At 59.1% G+C, this 25,286-nt stretch overlaps 1 protein-coding gene across 1 annotated transcript; it reads left to right on the forward strand.

The window, feature by feature from the left end:
- Window positions 1–5,704: 5,704 nt before the first annotated feature.
- CCT8L2 (chaperonin containing TCP1 subunit 8 like 2) lies at window positions 5,705–7,318 on the forward strand. The gene has a single exon (XM_055130209.1). The coding sequence runs from the start codon at window positions 5,705–5,707 to the stop codon at window positions 7,316–7,318; it is 1,614 nt and encodes a 537-aa protein (XP_054986184.1).
- The last annotated feature ends 17,968 nt before the right edge of the window (window positions 7,319–25,286 follow it).

Raw genomic sequence — 25,286 nt, forward strand, 5'->3', positions numbered from 1 at the left:
TGGGTGTGTGGGGGGAGTCGGGGGCAGCGGGGCAGCGGGGAGTGGGCAGAACTGGTGGGTCAGTGCCTGGCTTGTTGTGGTTTGGTTCCTGGTTTTATTTCTTCTCTGGAAAAGAGAAACATACATTTTTACTTTTAACACGGAACCTTTGTAAGGCTATGAAGAACTTGAGGCTTGAAGAGGCCAATCTGCAGGGTTACTGGGGACAGGGGTGCTGCCACGCCTGGTGGTGCTCAGGAACTACTCCCAGCTCTGTGCTCAAGGGGTAGCTCCTAGCAGTGCTCAAGAGGCCAGATGCCGTGCTGGGAACCAGACCCAGGTCGACTATATGCAAGGCCAGCGTCTTGATTACTTCGCAGTAGAGAAAGGATCTCTCAAAATCCTACCATTTTTCTGTGCATGTTTTTACTAGTAAAGTTGCACACAAAATAGTTTCAGCCACCTGGGGCCAGAGAGACAGTATAGTGAGCACCAGCCCTGCACGCGGCCGACCCAGGTTCCGTCCCCGGCATCCCATTTGGTCCTCTGGACCCACCAGGAGTAATTCCTGAGCTCAGAGCCAGGAGTAACCCCTGGGTATCCTTGGGTGTGGCCCAAAACCAAAATAAATAAAAGAAAGAAAGAAAGAAAGAAAGAAAGAAAGAAAGAAAGAAAGAAAGAAAGAAAGAAAGAAAGAAAGAAAGCAGCCACTTCAGCCTTCAGTCATTTCCCAACACAAAAAAAGTGTGGAAAACTCTGCGTGTGTGTGTGTGTGTGTGTGTGTGTGTGTGTGTGTGTGTGTTTTCAGGGCCTCTCTCATTGGACAGCGTCCCTGGCCCTGAAAGAATATATCACTCGTGGGAACCAGGAAGATAGGTCAACGGCACATGGTCTGCAGACAGAAGACCCAGGTTCAATCCCCGGCACCTTGAGGAGCTCCAAGCACCACCAGGAGAGCCCCTGGACACAAGTCAGGAATAGTCCCTGGGCACCACTGATCGTGGCCTTAAAATAAAACAAAATTTCAGTTACTTAAAACTCAAATTTAGGACTGGAGCAGATCAGGCATTTGCCTTACCCTCAGCTGATCCGGTTCAATCCCGGGCATCCATATGGTTCCTCCAGCACCCCAGCTCTGCCAGGAGTATCCCCTGAGCATCACCAGGTGTGACCTAACAAGCCAAAAAAAAATTAACTTAAAAAAGCCCTTATGTGTAGCTCATAATGGATTATTTTTTGCTTTACATTTTTCACAGTGCTTTAGGGCCTGAGTGACAATACAAGGGACGCTTGCACACAGCCAACCCGGGTTCAATCCCCGAGTGCCAGCAGGAGTGATCCCTGAGTACAGAGCCAGGAGTCAGTCTGCACACAGCTGCCTTGGCCTAAAAACAGAAGTAAATCCAAAAAAGTTTTAAAACTTTATGGGTCCTACTGTAGCGACAGCACCATGGGTAGGGTGTTTGCCTTGCACACAGCCAACCCGGGTTCGATTCCTCCGCCCCTCTCAGAGAGCCCAGCAAGCTACAGAGAGTATCCCGCCCGCACGGCAGAGCCTGGCAAGCTCCCCGTGGCATGTTGGATATGCCAAAAACAGTAACAAGTCTCACAATGGAGACGTTACTGGTGCCCGCTCGAGCAAATTGATAAGCAACGGGATGACAGTGACAGTGCTCAGGGGACTATATGGGTGTTGGGGATCGAACCCAGGTCAGTCATGAGCAGGGCAAGCGCCCTCCCCACTGTGCCTTTTCTCGGGCCCCTGCGCCACAAATCTGGTTGAAACTTCAAAGAAACAGAACATCAGAGGTGATTCCTTTCCAAACCCTCGCGGTCTACACTGCAGGGTCTGCGGAGGCGCTGGCCTCTCGGGGTCTACACTGCAGGGTCTGCAGAGGCGCTGGCCTCTCGGGGTCTACACTGCAGGGTCTGCAGAGGCGCTGGCCTCTCGGGGTCTACACTGCAGGGTCTGCAGAGGCGCTGGCCTCCCGGGGTCTACACTGCAGGGTCTGCGGAGGCGCTGGCCTCCCGGGGTCTACACTGCAAGCCGGCAGTGCTCAGAAGTACACACAAAGGCAAACGCAACTGAAAAACAAACAGGGAAGCACAGAAATAGGAAGATTAAACATTTACATTCGTTGTGTACAATAACTTTTTTTTTTTTGGTTTTAGAGCCACACCTGGCAGTGCTCAGGGCTGCCTCCTGGCTCTGCCCTCGGGGATAACTCCTGGCGGTGCTTTGGGGACCAGAAGGGGTGCTGGGGAACAAACAAACCCCAGCTGGCCAGCGCCTTGCCCACTGTGCTACCTCTCCAGCCCCAGAGCAAATTTATATAATGGTTTATCTGCATGCAAATCTTTTTGGCACACACGTGAGCATGCACACACACACACACACACACACACACACACACACGCACGCACATACACGATCTAGTCTTTTTCTGTCAAATTCATTTTGCTTTTTTTTTTTCCTTTTTGGGTCACACCCGGCAATGCACAGGGGTTCCTCCTGGCTCTGCACTCAGGAATTACCCCCAGGCAGTGCTCAAGGGACCGTATGGGATGCTGGGAATCGAACACGGGTCGGCCGCGTGCAAGGCAATCGCCCTCCCTGCTGTGCGGTCGCTCCAGCCCCTGTCAAATTCATTTTGATATCAATGAAGGAAAAATAAAGTTAACATGAATGTAATGGCTGATCAGAGTGAAAAGTGAAACTGAGGCTGGTCTCGTCCAGCAACGGCCTCCAGAGCTCAGGCCACGCCGCGGGGGCACGGCATTGCCCCACATGTGGGAGGCCCTGGACTCGCTCCCAGCAACAACACAAAGGCCCAGGATGGACTGTGGGCTGCCAGCTGGCAAGCCTGTCCTGGGGCCAGAGCCTGTGCCCATCCTCTCCTCCCTGGTGCCATGTGGTCACACAGGTCACCCTAAGGAGACACTGGCACCATCAGCCACTTTGGCGGTGGCCCTGGAGATGCTGTCCCAGGAGCCCTCTTCAAGGTCAGGCCTGCAGCTTCGCTTCTGGGCCACACCCAGGGGCGCTCCGGGAGCTCTCCTGGCAGGCAGATGTGCTCAGTGGGGTGGGGAGCAAACCCAGGCGGCTCGTGCAAGGCCCACTGTGCTGTGGGCTCAGACTAGGGTCCCGGAGAGCCCCCTGCCCCGCCCAGCTGTTCCCCTCCCCCTCTGGACCCAGCCTCCAGCAGCATCTGAGGGCCTGGAAGCCCGAACCCTCCTGGAAGCACCACTTCCTGCTTCTTTCTCTCTGCAACTTCTCCATAGACCGTTTTCCCATCCCTGACCCATCCCTGACCAGCGCTCTCCCCGCCGGGATCTCCTAGGGCACCCGCGCTCCCTGCCGGGTGGGGAGGCAGCTGTCTATTCACCTTCAGCCGAGAGCGCCCTGGAGTTAGCTGGACAGTGGGTAGCGCATTTGCCTTGCATGCGACCAACCCGGCTTTGATCCCCAGCATCCCATAGGGTCCCCTGAGCACCACCAGGGGTAATTCCTGAGTGCAGAGCCAGGAGTAACCCCTGAGCAGCACCGGGTGTGGCCCTAAAACCCACCCCACCCCCAAAGTACTGCGTTACTCATGTCTCCCGGCTTGCGGTGCAGAATGGTCCGGAACAGCACAGAGCATGCGGCATAGTCACCAGAGAGCAGAGCAGCAACGTTCGCCAAACTCACACAACGCTCCTCTCTGGCTGGCACCGCGGACACGGCGTGACCCCAGCGTGCTCTCTCCAGCCTCAACTGCGAAGTCTAATTGTGACTTTTCCTTTTTTTTTCCCCATGTTTTTTGGGTCACACCTGACGATGCACAGGGGTTACTCCTGGCTCCGAACTCAGGAATTACTCCTGGTGGTGTTTGGGGGGACCCTATGGGATGCTGGGAATCGAACCCGGGTCAATTGCGTGCAGGGCAAAAACCTGCTGTACTATGGCTCCAGCCCCCTTCTTTTCTTTCTGGCCACCATCCTGTCCTCAGGCCCGTGGACTGGCACATGGTGTGCAGGGCTGCAGCTGTCCCCGAGGGACACCCACCACCCAGCAAAGAGGGGCTTAGCCGGAGCGCTGGCATGGGGCTAAACGCTCTGCCTTGCATCCAGTCATTCCCAGTTCAAACCCTGCCACAACATATAGCCCCGGGTCCTGCCAGGAGTGACTCCTGAGCACAGAGCCAGGGTAAACCTTGAAAACCACAAGGTCTAGCAAAAAAAAAAAAAAAAAAACAGGGGGGGGAGAAATCTCCAGTGAAAAATTAATTATATTGCTCTTTTCCTGATTTGGGGGGAGGGCACCCCAGAAATGTTACCAATGGGGCTAAGCTTGGCTGCGCATCCCTGACATTTCAATGTCCTCCTGAGGGCACGGTGCTGCTGGGGAGGGCCAGGGCCCGTGAGGTCCACTCCGGGCAGCGCTGGGAATTGAACTGGGGTTGAACATGGGCTCTCTCGCACCCTGAGCTCTCTGCACCCTCACACCCGAGCTTGCACTTAGCCCTGGGTCCGTGCTCAAGGATCACTCCTGGGCTGGAGCGATAGCACAGCGGGTAGGGCGTTTGCCTTGCATGCGGCCGACCCGGGTTCGATTCCCAGCATCCCACATGGTCCCCTGAGCACCGCCAGGAGTAATTCCTGAGTGCAGAGCCAGGAGGAACCCCTGTGCATCGCCAGGTGTGACCCAAAAAGCAAAAAAAAAAAAAAAAAAATCACTCCTGACCTAGGCGTGCTGAGAACGGAACCCAGGCTGGCCAGGTGCCGGGCCAGTGCTCTACCTGCTGGACCATCCCCAGGTCCCCAGCCCGGCTGAGGGTTGAGGCCGGGACACTCACAGTCCATCCTCCGGGGCGTGTGACCTGCCGCCGGCACACTGGACGCTGTCATTCCTCTGACCCCACGCTCCCGAGTTGGCTCAGGGACACCCACTCAGGGACAGCGCATCACGCTGGCACAGACCACAACCCACAGGACAGGCTGACCCACAGACGCACTCAGGACCGGGATCAGCAGCACAGACAAGGTGGCCGGAGGGCCGAGCCTCTCTGGCCCTAGGAAGGAACCTGGTGCGGGTGAGAGCGAGGGGAGGGGGAGGGTCTTCCCTTGCAGGAGCCCCGCCAGGTTCAATTCCCGACACCACGGAGTCTGCTGGGAGTGACCCTGAATAGAGGCAGCGGCAACCCTGTCCCCCAAATGGAGGAAGCAGAGAAAGGATGGGGGACAGAGGAGGGAGGAAGGGACGAAGGAAGGGAGGACAAACACACACATACAGCTGGTCCCCAAGGAATAGTGTCCACTTTCTGCAGGCCCTGAGCCCACCCCCTAACTCCCACATAGCGCGGGTGTGTCCCCGAAAGAGCCAAACAGGGTATCACCCGCGGCCTCCCAAAGACGGCCCCCACCATCCGCCCCAAAGGGCGAGTGTGCTCCGTGTGCCTCCTCCCTCCTCCCGGGTGCTCCCCCCATATGTGTGGCTCCCCGCGCAGCTTCTGTGACCTCACCCCTGCCTGATGCCACGTGCCACTCTGTGACTTCATCAGGTCCTCTCAGGGGCGAGTCCCGAGGCCTAGTTCCTGGAAAGACCCCTGGAAAGACTGGCCAGGAGAGCAGGCTAGGGGTGGAGCGCGTCTGCCCGCGACCCCCACCACCTGTCCCGGAGGCTGCCCCCCAGGAGCCTGGGTCCCTCTGAGGCCTCCCGGAGCGGGCGAGGCGCTCGGGGCGGGCCATGGAGGAGCTGCCGGAGCCGGCGCCCCAGAAGCCCCTGGTGGGCTGCCTGGCGGCGGTGCAGAGCCTGGCCCGCATCCTGCGGCCGTGCTATGGGCCGCACGGGCTGCAGAAGCTGCTGGTGACGGCGCGCGGGGACGCGGTGCCCACCGACTGCACGGCTGCCATCCTGGACGCGCTGCAGCTGGACCACCCGGCGGCGCGGCTGGTGCGCGACACGGCGCAGAGCCACGCGGAGCAGAGCGGCGACGGCGTGGCCTTCGTGGTGCTGCTGGCGGCCGCGCTGCTGGAGCAGGCCGAGGGGCTGCTGCGGGCCGGCCTGCCGCGCTCCCGGCTGCGCGAGGCCTACGCGGCGGCGGCGGCCGAGACGCAGGCGCTGCTGCCCGGGCTGGCGGTGCGCGCGCTCGGGCCGTTCGAGGACCCCTTCTGGGTGCTGCACTCGGTGCTGGGCACGCACGCGCGCGCCCACGCGCGCCACCTGAGCGGCCTGCTGGCGCAGGCGTGCTGGGCGGCGCAGGGCCCCGACGGCACCTTCGAGCCGGCGCGCGTGCGCGTGTGCGCGCTGCCCGGGGGCCGCCCCGACGACTCGTGCCTGCTGGGCGGCCTGGCGCTGGCGGGCGGCGCGCGCGGCCAGGTGCAGGAGGTGCTGGACGGCGCCCGCCTGGCGCTGCTGGCCTGCCCCTTCGGGCCCGCCGCCGCGCACGCGCCCGCCACGCCGCGCCTCGCCAGCTCCCCGGAGCTCGCGGGCTTCGAGAAGGGCTGCGAGCAGCTGCTGGAGCGCCACGTGGGCCAGCTGGCCGCCGCGCGCGTCAACGTGGTGGTGGTGTGGGGCGACGTGGACGAGCGCACGCTGGCGCACGCCGACAGGCACCGCATCATGGTGGTCCAGACCCCGTTCCGGCGGGAGCTGGTGTACCTGGGCCAGGCGCTGGGCACGCCGCTGCTGCCCTGCCTGATCCCGCCGCCCAGGCCCGGGCTGTGCCAGCGCGTGTACCAGCAGGTCCTGGGCCAGAGCAGCGTGACAGTGCTGGAGGGCGAGCCCGCGGCGGTGCCCACGCTCAGCCTGGTGCTCAGGGGCAGTAGCTGGGAGGGGCTCCGCGACGCCGAGCAGGCGGCGCACCAGGCCGTGCAGGCCTATGTCCAGCTGGGCCAGGACGCCAGGCTGCTGCCCGGGGCGGGCGCCACCGAGATGGCCCTGGCCGCGGCGCTCACGGACAAGGGCCGCCGGCTGGAGGGCCCCGAGGGGCCCGCGTTCCTGGCCTTCGCCAAGGCCCTGCGCTCGCTGCCCGAGACCCTGGCCCGCAACAGCGGCTCCGAGGTGGCGCAGGTGCTGGCCGACCTGCACACGGCGCAGCGGGCCGGGAACATCCTGGCGGGCGTGGGCAGCGACGGGGCCATCAACGCGGACGAGGAAGGGGTGTGGGACGTGCTGATCACCAAGGCCCAGGGCCTGCGGGCCGTCACGGACATCACGCTGCAGCTGGTGGACGTCGATGAGATCGTGCTGGCCAGGGCGCATCCCCTACCCGAGCAAGACGCGTGTCCCAACCCGCCGCAGGCCAAGCGGCACCCGCCCGCTGCTGGCAAAAAGGGGCGCGGCAAGGCGGCCCGCTGAGACCCCAGTAAAGTGGGAAGGGCCCGGCAGTGTGGTGCCTGCTTTGCTCGTGAGGCCTCGCCGTCTCCTTATTGGTTTGGGGGCCACACCCCGCGGTGCTGAGGGCTGACTCCCAGTTCTGTGCTCAGGGTCACTCCCGGCTCTGTGCTCAGGGCTGACTCCCAGTTCTGTGCTCAGGGCTCACTCCCGGCTCTGTGCTCAGGGTCACTCCCGGCTCTGTGCTCAGGGCTCACTCCCGGTTCTATGCTCAGGGCTCACTCCAGGCTCTGTGCTCGGGGTCACTCTCAGTTTTGTGCTCAGGGCTCACTCCCAGCTCTGTGCCCGGGGTCACTCCCGGCTCTGTGCTCAGCGGTCCAGGCACCATGTGTGGTACCAGGAATGAAGCCAAAAGCAGTGCCTTAACCTGGGACTATTTCTCAGCCCCAGGTTTTGGGGTGGTTTTGTTTTATGGGAGGATCCACACTCGGCTGTGCTCAGGGATGACTCCTGACTCTGTGCTCAGGGCTCACTCCCGGCTCTGCTCAGGGCTCACTCCCGGCTCTGTGCTCAGGGCTCACTCCTGGCTGTGCGCAGGGGACCCTATAAAGCACAGAAGCTAGAGTCAGGGTTGGCCCCCTACAAGGCGAATGGCTTCCCTCTGTACTGTGGCCCCAGCCAATGCACTGAACTTTGAAGCAGCTGAAAAACACTTTATGGCAGGGCTGAGCGGTGAGGTGCTGCCCTTGCACGTGGCTGACAGGTCAGTCCCTGGGCCGCAACATGGTCCCGAGCCCCTCGGGGAGTGACTCCTGAGCAAGTCAGGAGAACCAACACCACTGGGCGTGGGCCAAAACCAAAACTAAGGTTTAATTATTGAAACAAACTTACGGGTCTGGAGCGATAGCACAGCGGGGAGGGCGTTTGCCTTGCACATGGCTGACCCAGGGTTCGATTCCCAGCATCCCATAGGGTCCCCTGAGCACCGCCAGGGGTAATTCCTGAGTGCAGAGCCAGGAGTGACCCCTGAGCATCGCCAGGTGTTACCCAAAAAGAAAAAAAAAAAACCTTACAAGAAACAATCTAGAAGACACAATTGCGCTTCAGAAAAATTTGAGCTGGAGTGATAAAACAGCAGGGAGGGCACTTGCCTTGCTTGTGGCCCACCTGGGTTTGATCCCTGGCACCCCATATGGTCACCTGAGCCCACCAGGAGTGGTCCTTGAGCACAGAGCCAGGAGTAAGCCCTGAGTACCACTAAGTGTGGCCCAAAAACAACAACAAAAAAATAATTGGTCAAAGCTACATGCTAAATAGAAGCGTTTCTGCTCTTATGTATCATTAACACTGGGGGAAAATCACATTGTAACACTTTAAGACCTTTCCTCCCCAGACACACACTCATTCTCTTAAAAAAAAATTGTTTTTAATTGCCTCATAGTAAATTCCTTCAATGTGATAATTCAGATTTTTAACCCCTACGGTTAGAAAGTGTGTCTCAAATTGACCCTTTGAATTTTTATGAATTAGGTAAAAAGACCAACTATTCCCAGTCCTGGGACTGAGCCCAGGGCCTCACAGGAGGGGCAGGTGCTGTGCCTTGAGCGGGCCCTCCTATCCCCCACCTTTATTTCATACAACAGTAAGAGGGGGTGCTGGATGGATAGCACAGCAGGAAGGGCGTTTGCCTTGCACGCAGCCAACCTGGGTTCAATCCCCAGCACCCCATATGGTCCCCTGAGCACCGCCAGGGGTGATTCCTGAGTACAGAGCCAGGAGTAACCCCTGAGCATCGCCGGGTGTGACCCAAAAGCAAAAAAACATGAGTAAGAGGGTTCTTGTTTAGAGTCATAGTCAGGGATCGGAAACATAGTATATTTTAAGTATCCTAAGTTTGATACAAAAGGATTTCTTAAACAATATTGGATTATAACATTGGATTGTTACAAACCACATTGTAACACTTCATAACCTTTTCCTTCCCTCAGACACAACAGACACCCGCACACAGGTTTATAGGTAAAAGCAAGTTAAAGTGGCTTTCAAGGATGGGATATAAGGGACAAAGAAAGGTCTGGCAGGGCCGGTGTGGCCGTCTCAGGCAGCGAGGCTTGGCGGTAAGACACGGGCTATCACACAGAGAGCTCGGTGTCTCGGGGGACCCGTGGGGCTGGCCAGACCCTCTGCAGCCCAGCCTGCCTGCTCCTGGCTGGCGGCTCCCTGGCCGAGGCCCCGCCTCCTCCCTACAAATGCTGCGCTGGCCTAGGCGTGGCCTCCCCGTTCCTGTCACCTGAGCAGGGCCAGCTGCCCAGAGGGCGGCGAGAAGCCCACAGCACCACGGGCTCAGGCAGCGCGAAAAAGGACCCAGCGAGAGCCCGAGGTCGGCTGCCCGTGCTGGGGCCGCAGGCCGAGACCCCTTGGGCCTGTCCCATGCTAGCCAGCCCACGGGCGCCCTCCGGAGCGTGGGGGGCTGGTCTCAGCTGCCCGGCCGTCCAGCCAGCCCCGCTAGGGCACTCGAGGCTGCAGATTCCATGAGGCTGGGGAGGCCCATGTGGACGGAGCGACAATGACCAGGAAAGGGGCCGGAGCAAAAGTCCAGAGGGGAGGCGTTCACCTTGGCACGCACCCAGCCCGGGTTCGACCCCCAGCATCCCTTATGTTCCCCTGAGCACTGTCAGGAGTACTTTCTGAGCGCAGAGCCAGGAGTCAGCCGACACCCCACAGGATAAAGTAGCTTTCTCCTGGCTGTGCCCCAGACCGGGCACCTTTCAGGGACAGAAGTTGGCATGTGGGGCAGTGCCGGCCAGGGAGCTTGGAGGTGACTCAGGACCTCGACGGCCACAGACATCACCCACCCCTGGGCCGTGACACCATGCGTGGGGTGTGGGGATCAAACCCAGGGCCCCACACAGCAGAGCAGAGGGTCACGACTGAGCTAACTCCTCACCGAACAAACCAATCTGGGGGTTCCCCCCTTTTTTTAATGGCAATGGTGGGGGAGACTGGGCCACGGCCGGCAGTGCTCCGGGCTTACCCCTGACAGTGCTCCTGAATTACTCCTGGTGGGCTCAGGCACCATATGGGGCATCACGGGTGACTCCACGGCAAGTGCTGAGCCGTGTGCCGCTGTTCAGACCCTGAGCACCAGTTTTAAGTATTTAAGTGATAGTACAGTGGGGAGGGCCTTGCACGCACCGGACCGGGGTTCGATCCCCGGCATCCCGTAAGAGCCCCCTGGGCCCCACCAGGAGTGATCCCTGAGCACAGAACCAGGAGCTAGTCCTGAGCACAGTCAGGTATGGCCCCAAAACCAAAACAAGAAAATCTAGACCCCGACATCAAGCTGCTGCTCCCCTCCCGGGACCAGGACGTGGCTGCACAGAGTGGGTCTATTTCCTGCCGCTGAGCGCAGCATCACGTCTCGAGTTCTCCCGGGCCCAGGAACTCCCTGCGTCCCTCCCAGGACGCGGGGCGCAGCCACAGGAATGTGATGCGAGCACTTGACGCAGTTGACCGGGAAAGCAGGGAAGGAAGCGAGATGCCCAGGCGCGGGAGGGGAAGGGTGCGGGGGACAGCTGGCTCTGCTCCCGCCCCCAGGGATTACCCGCCCAGTGGGGGTGGTGGGGGAAGGAGGGTCGGAGGAGTCTTCTGGGGTGTCTGCCTGTCCCCAGGAGAGGAGGGGGCTCTAGTTAAAGCCCCAAGGTGGGGGGGGCAAGTCGTCCCCCTCCCCCCAGAGACATTTGCAGAATGAACTTGATGTTTCCCCCAGGGGCAGGCAGGGAGGGGGCAGGGAAGGAGCCGGAAAGGCCCTGCCAGGACCTTGCAGGTGCTCTCGACCCAGGAGGGATCCCAACTCTGCCCACCTCCGCCCTGGACAGTGGTGCCCGCGCGTGAACCAGTGGCCGTCTTTGCCACAGTTGTGCCACGCCTGCTTCTCAACGTCCTCCCCAGGGTCCCTTCTGAGCCCCTTCCCTTCCTGTGGCCCCGCTTCGGGGCCCCCGACAATACCCTGGGGCTCCCACGGATGGGGAAGTGCTCACACCTTCGGTACTTCAGGGTGGGGCAGAAATGGCGACACGCATGGCTCACTCCTGGCTCTGCGCTAAGGCTCACTCCTAGAGGGGCTCCGAGCACCTAGGGGTGCAGGGATCAAACCCAGGCCGGCCGTGTGCAAGGCAAATGACTTCCCTGCTGTGCTCTCTGTCCAGGCCCCGAGTTCGACACAAGACAGGAATAGTTAGGGCCGGAGCGACAGCACCAAGGGCAGGGCGTTTGCCTGGCACGCAGGTTGCATTCTGACCAGGTTGGATCCTCGTACCCCAGATGATCCCCAGAGCCCACCGGAGGGCTCCCTGAGTACAAAGCCAGGAGCCAGCCCGGAGCAAGGCAGGGCTCGAGGAAAGAACGGTGACGGTGCAGAGAGAGCGGGGAAGGTGAGCCGGGCATGCGGCTGACCCAGGTTCAATCCCCGGCACTCCAGACGCTCCCTGAGCCCTGCCACGAGTGATCTCTGAACACAGACAGGGCAAGCCCTCAGCACGGCCCCCCAAAGGGAAAAACAGTGGTTCCCGAGCAGGCCCAAGGACACGGGGCTCATGGCTCAGGGCGGAAACTAAGTTTCCACAGACATCATTACAATCTCCTCACAGTCTCTCACCCTTGGGCCGGAGCAACAGCACAGCGGGGAGGGCGTTTGCCTTGCACTCGGCCAACCCGGGTTCGATTCCCAGCATCCCATATGGTCCCCTGAGCACCGCCAGCAGTAATTCCTGAGTGCAGAGCCAGGAGTGACCCCTGAGCACCGCCGGGTGTGACCCAAAAAGCAAAAAACAAAAACCAAACCCCTCTTACCCTACTGATGGCTGAGGACAGCGCTTCTCTGCAATGGAGGGTCCCTCCCCCGGGACACTGGGGCTCCCAGCTGCTAATGTTCGCTTTCAGGTACCTGCCCCACAGGCTCCCCCTACCAGCCACCCCCCCACAAGCCACCTGGCGACCACCAGTTTGTTGTCCGTGGGGTTTCGCCCTGACTCCACGTCACCGAGTCCGCGTAAGTTTCTCTTTGACTTAGCTCTGCCTGCACCGGCCCTCAAATGTTGTTGCAAATGTTGGATGTTCCTTTTCATGGCTGAGCAATCTTTCACAGACTCCTCTCATTCGCCCAGGGACCCTCGGCTGTTTATCTTCCTGCTGTATATAAGAAGGCAGGCCCTGGGGGCTGGGGAGGGCCAGGGTCTTCTCAAGAGAGTAATTTTCATTTTCTTCGAATAAATACCCAAAAGTGAGATTACTCAGTCAGAATGTAGCTCTGGTTTTTTTTTGTTATGTGACATTTGGGCCACCCCTGGCGCTGTTCAGGGCTTACTCCTGGCTCAGTGCTCAGGAGTCGTTCCCAGAGGGCTCAGGAGACCATGGGGGGAGACCGCACAGGCTGCGGGGAGAGAACCTTGGGCCGGCCACGTGCGAGGCAGGCGCCCTGCCCGCCCGACTCTCTCCAGCCCCCATTTCTAACTTTCTGTCCTGTTGGGGCGGGGGCTGGCCCCAGCGGAGCCGGGAGGTGGGTGCAGTGCTACCATCAGCCCCAGGCCCTGCGCGCCAGCGGGTGCGCCAGCTTCCTGGCCGTTCGCTGTAATCTTTTGAGGAACTCCCATCCTGTTTTCCGCAGTGGCGGCAATTTGCATTCCCACCAGCAAGTGCAAGCAGCCGCCGGCTTCCTGGCCAGCACTTGTGGGCGCGTATCTTTCTGGAGCCAGCGAGAGCCGATACCGCACGGGGGCTGGATTCGCATCTGCCTGGGGACCGGCCAGTTTAGCTCTTTTGTGGAAACCCTTCACAAGAGCCTCGGTCCGACTCTTACCCAGATGGTTGGTTGGTTGGTTGTACAGTTTCCTCATTGATACTGAACAGTCCGGAAGGAGAGATAATACCTCGGTGCTTCCCTTGATGTGGCTGACCTGGGCCCAATTCCCGACACCCAGTAGGGTCCCCCAAGATTCTCTCTCTCTCTCTCTCTCTCTCTCCCCCCCTCCCTGCCCCCAAAGCTCCAACTCTTATGGGGTCTCAGTGACATGATCTGGACTCAAGTTCCAATATCAATGCAGGAGACATGTACTCTGAGAAAGTATTCCTGTTTGCTTTTTGTTACATTTGACTTCATTTTCTATCCTATTGCAGTCACTGGGACAAGGGCTTTTCCTTTACGCATCGTATTTCCCGTCTTTGGTTTTTTCCATTGCTTTACGTATTACAAACTCCTAATTGCTTATTTCTCGCCCCTTTAGATGTTTCCTTTTATCTCTGCCCAGGACCTTAGCCTTTTCCTGTTTCTATTGGTTCTCATTACAAGTGATCTTACCTTTAATTTCATCCTTGGCTTTTCTTTTGTTCTGGGGCCACACTGGGAGGTTTCCAGAGCTTACTCCCGGCCCTGCACTCAGGGATCTGTCCTGGGGGACTCAGGGGACTCTGTGGGGTGCCAGGGATTGAGCCCCAGAAGGCTGTGTGCAAGGCAAGTGTCCTGCCCACCGCTCTCCGCCCGCATCTGCAGCTCTTAAAAAGCTGGTTTAACCTTCCTCTGTGTGCCCGTGGGGGAGGGCGCCCTGCCAGTCTCTCTCCATTGCCAAGCTGGCAGTTCAGCGCCAGGGCCGAGGGCGTGGCGGGCGTCTCCGGGCACACCCAGCCGCCCTGGGGCGGGGCCCCTGGCGGTGCACCCAGTGAAGTTCCTGTGACCTCGTGGAGCTGGGAGCAGAACCCAGAGCAGGCCTTGCTGTGTCACCAGCCTTATTCGTTGGCATTTCGGATCAAATGGCTTCCGCGGGCGGTTTCGGGAAGCAGGTGCCCAGTTTTCTACCTCCGCTTTGCATTTCCTGTCATAAACGTCTCCATTGCTTTAGCATTTATTCTTTTTTTTTTTCCTTTCTTACTTTACTTACTTTTTTGCTTTATTTGCTTTTTGGGTCACTCCCGGCGATGCTCAGGGGTCACTCCCAGCCTTGCACTCAGGAATTACTCCTGGCAGTGCTTGGGGACCCTATGGGGTGCCGGGGTGGACCCCAGGGCAGTCGTGTGCAGGCCGGGGCTGCTGGACTGTCACTCCAGCCTCCCCCTTCCTCACTCTCCCTTTCTTTCTCCTCTGGCCACACATGGCTGCCCTCAGGGCTTGCTGCTGGCTCTGTGCTCAGGGGTCACTTCCTGCAGTGCTCAGAGGCCGATAAGCTGTGCCCGGGATCAACCCAAGCCTGGCCTTAGTCCTATCTCTCCGGACCTCTTTGTTACTCCCTCTCTCCCTTCTTTCAGTAAAAAAAATATCTATTGGGGAGGGGCGACTTGGACCACACCCAGCTGGCTTTCTCCTGGCTCTGCTCAGGATCAGTCCTGGTGGTGCTCGGGGATTACGCCTGGCAGTGCTTGGGGATCACTCCTGGCAGTGCTCGGGGATCACTCCTGGCTCTGCTCAGGGATCAGTCCTGGTGGTGCTCGGGGATTACTCCTGGCAGTGCTCGGGGATTACTCCTGGCTCTGCTCAGGAATCACTCCTGGTGGTGCTCAGGGATCACTCCTGGCTCTGCTCAGGGATCACTCCTGGTGGTGCTCAGGGATCACTCCTGGCTCTGCTCAGGGATCACTCCTGGTGGTGCTCAGGGATCACTCCTGGCTCTGCTCAGGGATCACTCCTGGTGGTGCTCAGGGATCACTCCTGGTGGTGCTCAGGGATCACTCCTGGCTCTGCTCAGGGATCACTCCTGGTGGTGCTCAGGGATCACTCCTGGCAGTGCTCGGGGACACTCCTGGTGGTGCTCAGGGAACCTCTGCAGTTTCAGGGATCGAATCTGAGTCACCCAAGCACTTAACCTCGGCACAAAGCCTCTGGCTCCAAAGTATTATTTTGAAGGAGGGCTTGGGCCAAATCTAGCTGTGCTTGGGGCTGACTCCTGGCTCTGTGCTCAGCGGTCACTCCTGGTGGTGCTCGGGGGACCGTCTGTGGTACTGGAGATTAAACTGAGCTGAGCCTTAACCCCTGTATCTCGGGTCCAGTTTTTTGCCTAACAATCCTGTTTTGGCATTTGTTTTATTTCCCCCTTATTTATTTGATTCTGGAATCTGTTCTGCAGAGGACTAAGACAGCTGAGATGCCAGAGCAACCGGTCAGCTCTTCCTCATCTTGGACCTGTGTGTGGGGCAGGTGAGTATCCCAAAATGTCACTCAAGGACAGATAACTTCAACAGATAAGCCGCTGGGCCCAGGTCCAGCCACTCCCGCGACTCCTGCCACTCCCTAATGGCCACTCCCCGAGGGCCACGCCTGGCCTGCAGCTCCCACCTCACAAGGACACACCCGGCACACTCACATCTCCCCAGTCTCACAACCACACACACACACACACACGCACACGCGCACACACATGCTTACATGAGCATACTCGCAGTCACACACACTCACATATTCTCACACACATGCATTCACACATGCTCACATACTCACACAATCACACACACAACTCTTACAACCTCACACACGCACTCCGAACATGTTCACGCACACACATGTTCACACACACTCAAACACACGTTTACACACTCACTCTCACAATGCGCTCACCCACATGCTCACACAGCCCACACACATGCACTCACACACACACAGACACACACACACACACACACACACACTCCCATAGACTCGCTCACATTCGCTCAGGGCTCCGTTTCCCGGGTGTGACTCACTCCCGCGGCCCAGGGAGCTACTCTGTTCTCCGGACCCTTCTCCCTCCCTCAGCTTCTTAGGGGACACCACTCCACTAAGAAGGAGAAAAGCAGGTGGCAGGGTCAGAGCCCGGGGCTTGGCCCCCACACCCCACACCCCACACCCCAAGGACGGGGTTCCCGAAGCACAGCAGGTGGGAGCCCTGGCCGGCCCCCAACACCCAGGGAAGGCGGCACTGAAGACGGCGATTGCTTTACAGGGGCGGGTGGGTGGAGGGAGGGGACAGAGGGGAGGGGGCGCCTGCCCTGCCCTGCCCGCAGCGGGGCGGGCTGGATCCCGGCACTCACACGGTGCGGGCAGGGCCAGCGTCCCCCCCAAGCACAGGGCCGGGGCCAAGCCCCCGTGCGTCCAGGCGTGGCCCAGCCAGACACTCAGTATAAACGAAATGCGTCCCCGGGAAAGAGCTCGTTGCTCCCTCCCCGCGGCTGTTGGAGGGACCCTCCTCGGACCAGCGCCCGGACTGCGAGTGTGGACGGGACGAGGCGGGGTCCCACCGGAGTCCCGGGGAGGGCTGGACTCCCCGGGCCTCCAAGTCCGGCCCGCCCGCTACGCCGCCGGCGTCCAGGAAGGGAGGTGGCCGGCGGGCTCGGGCGGGGCCGGCCGGGCTTACTCACGGGGTGCGCTGGGCGCGCCCCGCCCGCCGCAGCCCGGCCTCACCCCTGCGCCCCCGCCGTCCTGTCGCGCGCCTGCCCGACGGTGCCGCCAGGTGCCGGGTGCGCCCGCCCCCCGGACACCCGCGGCCCGAGGGGGCCCAGGACCAGCGCGGCCGCCGGGCGTGGCCCCGCCAGGGAGGGGCGGCCGAGCCCGCCCACGCCCCGGACACCACCGGCCGAGGGCCAGGCACCCACGGGACAGGGAGGGGCGGGGCCAGGAGGTGACAGGGCGCGGGCGCCCCCGCCCTGCCCCCACACCGGCCGCTGCCAAGTGCAGCCGCGCCGCCTGCCCGGAGGAGGAGGAGGGAGGCCGCGGGCCAAGGATCTGCCCACCTGGGGTCAGGGTGCGGGCAAGACAGATGACACCCTGCGGGCAGCAAGGGGGGTGGGCGAAGAGTGGCCCCGGGCAAACGGCCGGCCACAGGCGCAGCTGACCAAAGGCGAACCGGGACTCCCGGGCCGGGCAAAGGGCGGGGACCCAGCGCCCTCGGACCGCCCCGGGCGCTCAGGGCAAGGCAGCTCGACCGGACCCGGCGAAGACCCCGGGTCGGGGGGAGGGGTCCTGCTCCAGGCGCGGGGTCGGGAGCGCCTCCCCACAGAGCCGTTCAACCGCGAGCGAAGCGGCAAGGGAGCGAGTGCAAAGGCCCTGGGGCAAGAAGGGCCGTGCCCGGGGAGGGCGGGGTGACCCCTTCCCGGGGGGCCTCCTTGGGTGCCGCCCACCGGCTTCCCCTTCGGGAGGCAGCCGCTCTGCTGGGCCTGTTCGGGTCGGCCCTGGGCCTCGCGGGCCGCTCCGTCCGCCCCGCAGTCGCGAACGCTGACAAGGGCCCCTTGGAATCGACGACACCAGCGTCGCTCGGGGACGCCGCGGGCACGCGACCCCGGGAGCCGCGCTCTCCGCGCTCCTGCAGACCCGGCCTGGCGGGGCACGGCGCCCGCGGACCCCGGCCAGAACCCTGCGCCCCTGCGCCGCGGGGCGGGGGCTGGCTCCGGGCCGGGGGCCGGGCGGGGACGGACCGCGGTGACAGCGCAGCCCCGCGGGAGCCCGGGCCCCCCGAGAGGCCGCCGGGGGCGGGGCCCGGCCCGAGGGGCCAATCGGAGGGCGCGCCGGGGAGGGGCGGGGCGAGAGGGGCCGCGGGGACCAATAGGAGGGGCGCTGCTGCGGGGCGGGGGCTGGAGTCAGACCAATGGGCGGCTGAAGGCGCGGGGGGTGGGGGCGGGCGGGCGGGGCCGGGGCGAGGCCAATGAGAAGGCGAGTCCCCCAGGGGCGGGGCCCCGGGCGGCCGGCTGCCAATGGGCGGCCGAGGCGGGGCGCGTGGGCGGCCGTCCCGCGGGGCGCCCGGGCCGCGGCCCCGGAAGGCGGTGGGGGCGGGGAGCGGGGCCGGCGATCTGTCAGAGTCGCCGGGACCAGTCGGTCACGCGCGCCGGGAGCCGGGCGCCCCCCCCGCCCCGCCCCCCGGCCGGCTCCTTCCTCCTCCCGCGGGCGCGCGCCGACACCTGCCCGCGGGGCGCCGGGCCGCGCACTACTTGGCGCGGAAGGACGCGGCGCGGAGGGATCGCGCGGCCGGGCGCATTGTCCGCGGGCCGGCGGGGCCGGGGAGGGGGCGCCGGAGGGAGGAGCGGCGCCCGGGACGCCCGGGCACCTGCGGGGTCGGGCCGGCCTCCCCCGCCGCGGCCCTCCTGTAGCGTATAACCGACAGTGCGAGCCCGAGCCGTCCTGCCCCAGCGCCTCCTGGGGCAGAGCCCGACCTGGGGGTGGACAAGCCGGCCCCAGGACGCCGGGCTCAGGGCAGTGTCCCCTCCGCACCCCCCACGCCACTGGGGTCGCCTTTGAGACCCCCCAGCAGCCGGGGACCCCTACCCCCAGCCCCCGCTTGGAAGAACACACACATACACAGAGTGATCAGAACCACTGCACCACACTGCTTTGGATATATCACACACACACACACAGTGAACACACGCAGTGACCAGTGGAGATCTCACACACACACACACACACACACGCACACACACGCACACACACACACACATACACACTGATCAGAACCACTGCACCACACTGTTTTGGATATATCTCACACACACACACAGTGAACACACGCAGTGACCAGTGGAGATCTCACACACACACACACACACACGCACACACACGCACACACACACACATACACACTGATCAGAACCACTGCACCACACCGCTTTGGATATATCACACACGCACACAGTGAACACACACACAGTGAACACACACGCAGTGATCAGTGGAGATCTCACACACACACACACACGCACACACACAAACAGTAACCAGAACCACTACACTATACTGCTTTGGAGATATCACACACACACACAGTGAACACGCACACAGTGACCAGTGGATATCACACACACACACAGTGACATGAACCACTACACCTTTTATTTTTGTTTTTGGATCGCACCCAGCTCTGCTCAGGGCTTATTCCTGTCTCTGTGCTAGAGATCACTCCTGGCAGGAGGGTTGGGGGCGTGGGGTGGGGTGGGGTGGGGGGCGGGGGAACATGGGGCACCAGGAATTGAACCCAGGTTGGCTGTGTGTAAGATAGACGCCCCACCCGCCCTGTTATCTCTCCAGCCACCCCCCGCACCACCCCTTTTACTATGCAGGCATTTTCTTTTCATGATAGCAAGTTTCTTACTCCATTTTCCAGAGGGCCTGATTCTGTTTCGGCCACTGGCAACCCAACAGTATTTAGAAACTCTTAGCCCTGGCCGGGTTTGTAAAATAAACGGCTTCTCTTCTTATTTCAAAAGTTTTGTTACCTACTTTCCAGTGCGAAGATACATGATGTTTTGGTTGCCTCTTATAAATAAGAGGGTATAAGTAATACTTTATAAATTGGAGTCACTTTGATTCAGGCTAATACAGGCTTTAGGAAAGATAGTTTGTTGTTTTGTGGGCAGCTTAACGACACATCTCCACAGTCCAGATAGTTTTTTATTATAGTATAATTAACACATAGTTTCAGGTATAGGACAATCCTTCCAGCATGTAAGTATAAAATGATCATCCAAGTAACTTTCACGCCCGCAATACAATATGGGGTGGTGGAATGACGCCCGCCACACTCCTGGATGGGCGTGTCCAACGCTCAGGCTAACTCAGGCCCTTCCCATGCACAGCACGTGCTCCAGCCCGTCAAACTTCTCCTGTCCTGCAATATATCGATTCAGTCCCTCTGACATATTTCACTTCCTTACTGATTTTGTGATAGCACAGCTGCTAGGGCATTTGCCTTGCACGCGGCCGACCCGGGTTCGATTCCTCCGTCCCTCTCAGAGAGCCCAGCAAGCTACCGAGACTATCCTGCCCGCATGGCAGAGCCTGGCAAGCTCCCTGTGGTGCATTTGATATGCCAAAAACAGAAACTACAACTCGCCCGATGGAGACATTACTGGTGCCCGCTCGAGCAAATGATGAACAATGGGACGAGAGTGCTACAGGTTTTAGGTAAAAATCAAATCAGATAATCAAACCAAAGAAGTGTTTTTGCTTCAATTATCAAATCTCAAGAATGGGCCGGGGCAATAGGGCCCCTGAGCCTGCGAGAGGGGTCCCTGGGGGCTGGAACAATAGTACGGCTGGTAGGGCGTTTGCCTTGCACACGGCCGACCTGGGTTTGATTCCCAGCATCCCATATGGTCCCCTGAGCACTGCCAGGAGTAATTCCTGAGTGCAGAGCCAGGAGTAACCCTTGTGCATCGCCAGGTGTGACCCAAGAAAAAGCAAAAAAAAAAAGAGCGGTCCCTGAATGCAGAGCCAGGAGGAAGCCCTGAGCACCTCTGGGTGGGGCCTGAAAAACAACCATCGCTAAAAACATCAAAACATGAAAACAAATCGTGTGTCCTGATAAAAGAAATGTATCCACTAAATACAGTACATTTAGGCATTTAGCTACTAGATAAAATACAGTAAGTAAATTTAGCCACTAGATACAGTACATTGGTAAGTAGCAGAGCTCTTTCCATTTGAACAAAGTACAATATTAAGATAATACTACTTTGGGATATATTTTCACTCCTTTAACAAAGGATAGAAAATGGCATTTTAAAAAATGAATGTTTTGATATGATGTGTCACATCTTTTTTAACTTCTAATTTAATAAGAACACTAACTCCACTTCTCAAGTATAAAAATCAGAAAATATATATCCTAATTGTTTCTTCTGTTATAGCCTTTGGTATCAAATTCCTCTGGAAAAGATTTGGGAAATTAATTACACTTACAGCTGGAGGGGGGTTCTGCAGGGCAACTCCACGGAGACGTGCCCCTGGAAGAAGGGCTTTTATAATCCCTCCCAAAGTGTCCCGGCACCCTTTTATTTCTTGTTCATTGCTGGCTGTGCATTTACTGATCAGAAAGAAAGAACTAGCAACTTTCTTTATTTCTTTTTTTTTTTGGGGGGGGGCAGTATTGTGGGCACAGCTGACTGCTCAAGGCTCACTCCCAGCTCCGAGCTCAGGGTCTCTCCGGCAGGCCTGGGGACAGTCCGGTGTTGGGGAGTGAATCTGGGCCGGCCACATGCAAGGCAAGAGCCCTCGGCGGCTTCTCCCGCCCGCACCTCGTCTCTTTGGGGTAGGAGCCCCAGAGGGTTTTCCTCAGGGCAAAGACACCCCCTGGGCAGCGCAGCCGAGCAGCAGAGGCTGAATCTCAGCCTGGTGACAGAGTCTGTCCTTGGCTGAGCCCGAGTAGCAAGGTGCCAGGCTACGCGTTTCATCCCGGAGGCCGGAGAAAAGGGGGGAATGAAAGCAAGGAGGGCGCATTACCTCGTCTGCGTGAGGCCCTGGGTTTGTTCCCTGGCAAAAGAAAAGGAAGAAGAACCTGTGGGTTGCTGCGGCTGTGCTGGACTTGCCTCTTGCAATGTTTAGGAATTTTAGACAAACTTCCAAGAATCCAGAAAATGGGCGACTTCAGAGAGAAACCCGCTGCGGTAGGCCTGGGAACCTGGAGCCCTGGCCCCGGCCTGCCTGGCTCCACGCTGCTCGGCTGAGGGCTGCCTGGAGCCCCCGGACGTGTGGAAGCTGCACTGCCCCCCCCCCAGTCACACCGCTAACCGGGCCACTAGCACAGAGAAGAGTTAGAAGGCCGCAGGGCCTGTTCCCAACCGGAAGCTGGGGATGACAGCTGGGTGTCGGCTGCTGTAGCTCTCACGGGCCCCTGGCAGGGGAAGGCCAGGTTATACCATGGGGGGGAGTGGGGGGGTTTGGGTCACACCAGGCAGTGTCCGGGGCTACTCCAGGCACTGTGGTCAGGAGCGATTCCTCACTGGTGCTCAGGGGACTGCGGGACGCTGGAATTGAACTGGAGTTGACCGCGTGCAAGGCAAGTGCTTTAACCCCAAAGTGAATTTTTCATTTTTTTGCTTTTTGGGTCACACCTGGCGATGCACAGAGGTTACTCCTGGCTCTGCACTCAGGAATTACTCTTGGCGGTGCTCAGGGGACCCTATGGGATGCTGGGATCGAACCCAGGTCAGCCCCGTGCAAGGCAAACGCCCTACCCGCTGTGCTATCGCTCCAGCCCCCCAAAGTGAACATTTTAATAAAACATGGAAATGATGGGGTCGGAGAGACAGGGCAGCCTTGAGGTGCCTGCCCTGCACAGGCTGACCCGGGGTCAGGGCCCAGCACCCTGCATGGTCCCTGAGGGTCAGTCCTGAGCACAGCCAGGAGGGCGTTTGTCTTGCATGCGGCCGACCTGGGTTCGATTCCCAGCATCCCATAGGATCCCCTGAGCACCACCAGGAGTGATTCCTGAGTGCAGAACCAGGAGTAACCCCTGTGCATCGCCGGGTGGGACCCAAAAATCGCAAAAAAAAAAAAGCACAAAAAGAGGAAAATATGCATTTGTGCTGCCCCTCCGCCCGGCATATGCAGAGTTCCTGCCTTCATTCAGAGGAACCTCCCCAGAAAGCTCGGCTGAGAGCTTCCCAGCTGGGAAAGACGCTCAGACAGGGGTCCCAGTGTGCTTCCGGCCGGCAGGAAGGGGCCAGAGACAGTGACAGAGGAGAGACACTTACTTGCTCTGGCCGCCCTCGCTGAGAATCCGGATTCCTGGGCAGCATTTGGCGCCCTGAGCCTGGGTCTCCCGCAGGGCAGAATCGCAACACTGGAGTGGTGGAGCGCATCGGACAGCCTTTAGAAAAAAAAATTTAACTGAATTACTGTTGCTTGTGAGTGGGTTTGATCATGCAGTGTTCCACCCCGCCCCTCTCAGTGTACACTTCCCCCCGCCGGCGTCTCCTAAGCCATTCTCCGGCCCCAGCCGGTCTCAGTGGCAACACCTTTATTCTCCCCCTCTTTCCTTCCGGGCAGTATGGTTGGCACTCAGGGCTGGCGGGTCACATCACTCTACCTCCTCTGCACTCAGTTCTGGTCCAGAGTGACCATTTCCAACCTCATTGTCATAGTGGTCCCTTCTCTGTCCTAACTGCCCTCCCTCCCCTCACACACACACACACACACACACACACACACACACACACACACACACGTGGCAAGTCTCTGCACCTCAAAAGAAATGGTGACTAAGATATAAAGACAGCCCATGAGGGGTTGGAGCGATAGCACAGCAGGTAGGGCGTTTGCCTTGCATGCGGCCAACCCGGGTTCGGTCCCCAGCATCCCATATGGTCCCTGAATTACTGCCAGAAGTAATTCCTGAGTGCAGAGCCAGGAGAAACCCCTGAGCATTGCCAGGTGTGACCCCAAAAGCAAAAAACAAACAAACAAATAAAGACAGCCCATGAATGGGAAAAGTTATTTACCCAATACCAACCTGATAAGGGGTAACCACTTGTATCACTTGTCACCCCGTTGATCTTTGATCTGCTCGAACGGGCACCAGTAATGTCTCCATTCGTCCCTGTTGCATGTTAGTGTTATCTGCTCGCTCCAGGAACATGAAGAGCCTCAAACCATTCGTTCAGGATTTTGACGAAGAAGTCTGATGATCTCATTGGTGGGCGGCCACGCGGTCTTTTGACATCCCGTGGAATCCAGTCAGTAACAGCTCTAGTCCAGCAGTTATCTCTAAATTGCATTACGTGTCCGGCCCATCTGATTTTCAACGCCTTGGCAAACGAGACAGTATCCCTGATTCTTGACCATCGACGGAGGTCGGAACTCCGGATTTCTTCTCTCACTTGAGTGAGACGTGATACTCCCAGCATAGCTCTTTCGATTCCTCTTTGGGATACCCAAATAGCATTCTCATCCTGTTTGTATAGGGCCCAGGTCTCTGAGGCATATGTTAGTGCAGGAAGAATGGTGGAATCTAAAAGATGTGCCCGGAACTGTAGATCCTTCATCCTCTTAACCACTTCTTCGACGGTCTTGAAGGCTTTCCACGCTGCTCTCTTCCTCCTGCACAGTTCTGGCACCAAGTCGTTCCTCATGTTGAGTTCTCGACCCAGGTACACGTAGCTGCTGCAATCGGAGATGTTTATTCCGTTGAGAGCAAATGGAGTGTCAGGGACTAGTTCGTTTTTCATGAGCATCGTCTTGTTGAGATTCAGCTGCAGTCCGACCTTTCCACACTCGTGGTTGAAGTCGGCCAGCATTTGTGCTGCTTGGCTAATGTCTGACGTTATGAGAACAATGTCATCAGCAAAGCGGAGGTGGTGTAGTTGCCGACCGTCTACCTTCACTCCCATTCCTTCCCATTCCAGGGGGTAATATCAAAGATATATAAGGCACTTGTAAAACTTTACAAGGAAAAGATCCAATCCTATCAAAAAATGGGGAGAAGAAATTTTGGATAACATTGGGGTGTCCTTGCCCCTCCCGTGGGGAGCTCAGGTTTATTGGGCCACTCCCTCAACAGTGCCCCTGAGCCACACCCAGTTGCACTAACAATCCTGTATTGCTTTTCTCTTTCCTTCATGTCACCTGCACGGTCTAGCAATGTCCTTTTCGTACAGACACAGGAAGACAGCGGATGCATCGCTTTGTAACACGGGAGCTACCTGACTCCAGAATAATGTTTACTCTGGGCAGCCATCGTACTTACCTGACTTAACCCTCGCTGCCTTTACTCCTCACACCCCCAAAGCAGGGTCCCGACAAGGGACTGGATGGACCCAGGGCAAGCTGTGAGCTCTCCTGGCATCGAAAGGGGACAGGCTAAGCACCGTAAGTGTAAGTGAAGAGCACGGTCATGGACCAAACTGTCATGACCCAAAAAGAAGTAACTGGGTAAGGACCCGGCTGGGCTGGGAAAGACTCGCCTGGCCTGAGCACTGTGGTCTGGGACAGAGAGCGAGATGTGCCCAGGAAGAGCCACCCTTTGGGCTTAGCATGCCTCACTGTGTCCGTACAAAATGACTAGAAGTATTATAAGTGAATTTACTGTGGTCGGTTGAACGGTGAGTAGCTGAGGGAAGGAGAGAGCCGTCCACCCCGGTGGACCCCCTTGAGCGGATCCCCTAGGAGTCTGGAGAGCTGACCCTCCGGTGAGCTCCTGCCCTTGAGTAACCCCCCAGGGCTGCCCCTGAGGGAGGCCTTGACCTCCGCCTGGTGTCGTGACCATGT

Source organism: Sorex araneus, chromosome 1 (genome assembly GCF_027595985.1).
Source record: "Sorex araneus isolate mSorAra2 chromosome 1, mSorAra2.pri, whole genome shotgun sequence".
Lineage (NCBI taxonomy): Eukaryota > Metazoa > Chordata > Mammalia > Eulipotyphla > Soricidae > Sorex > Sorex araneus.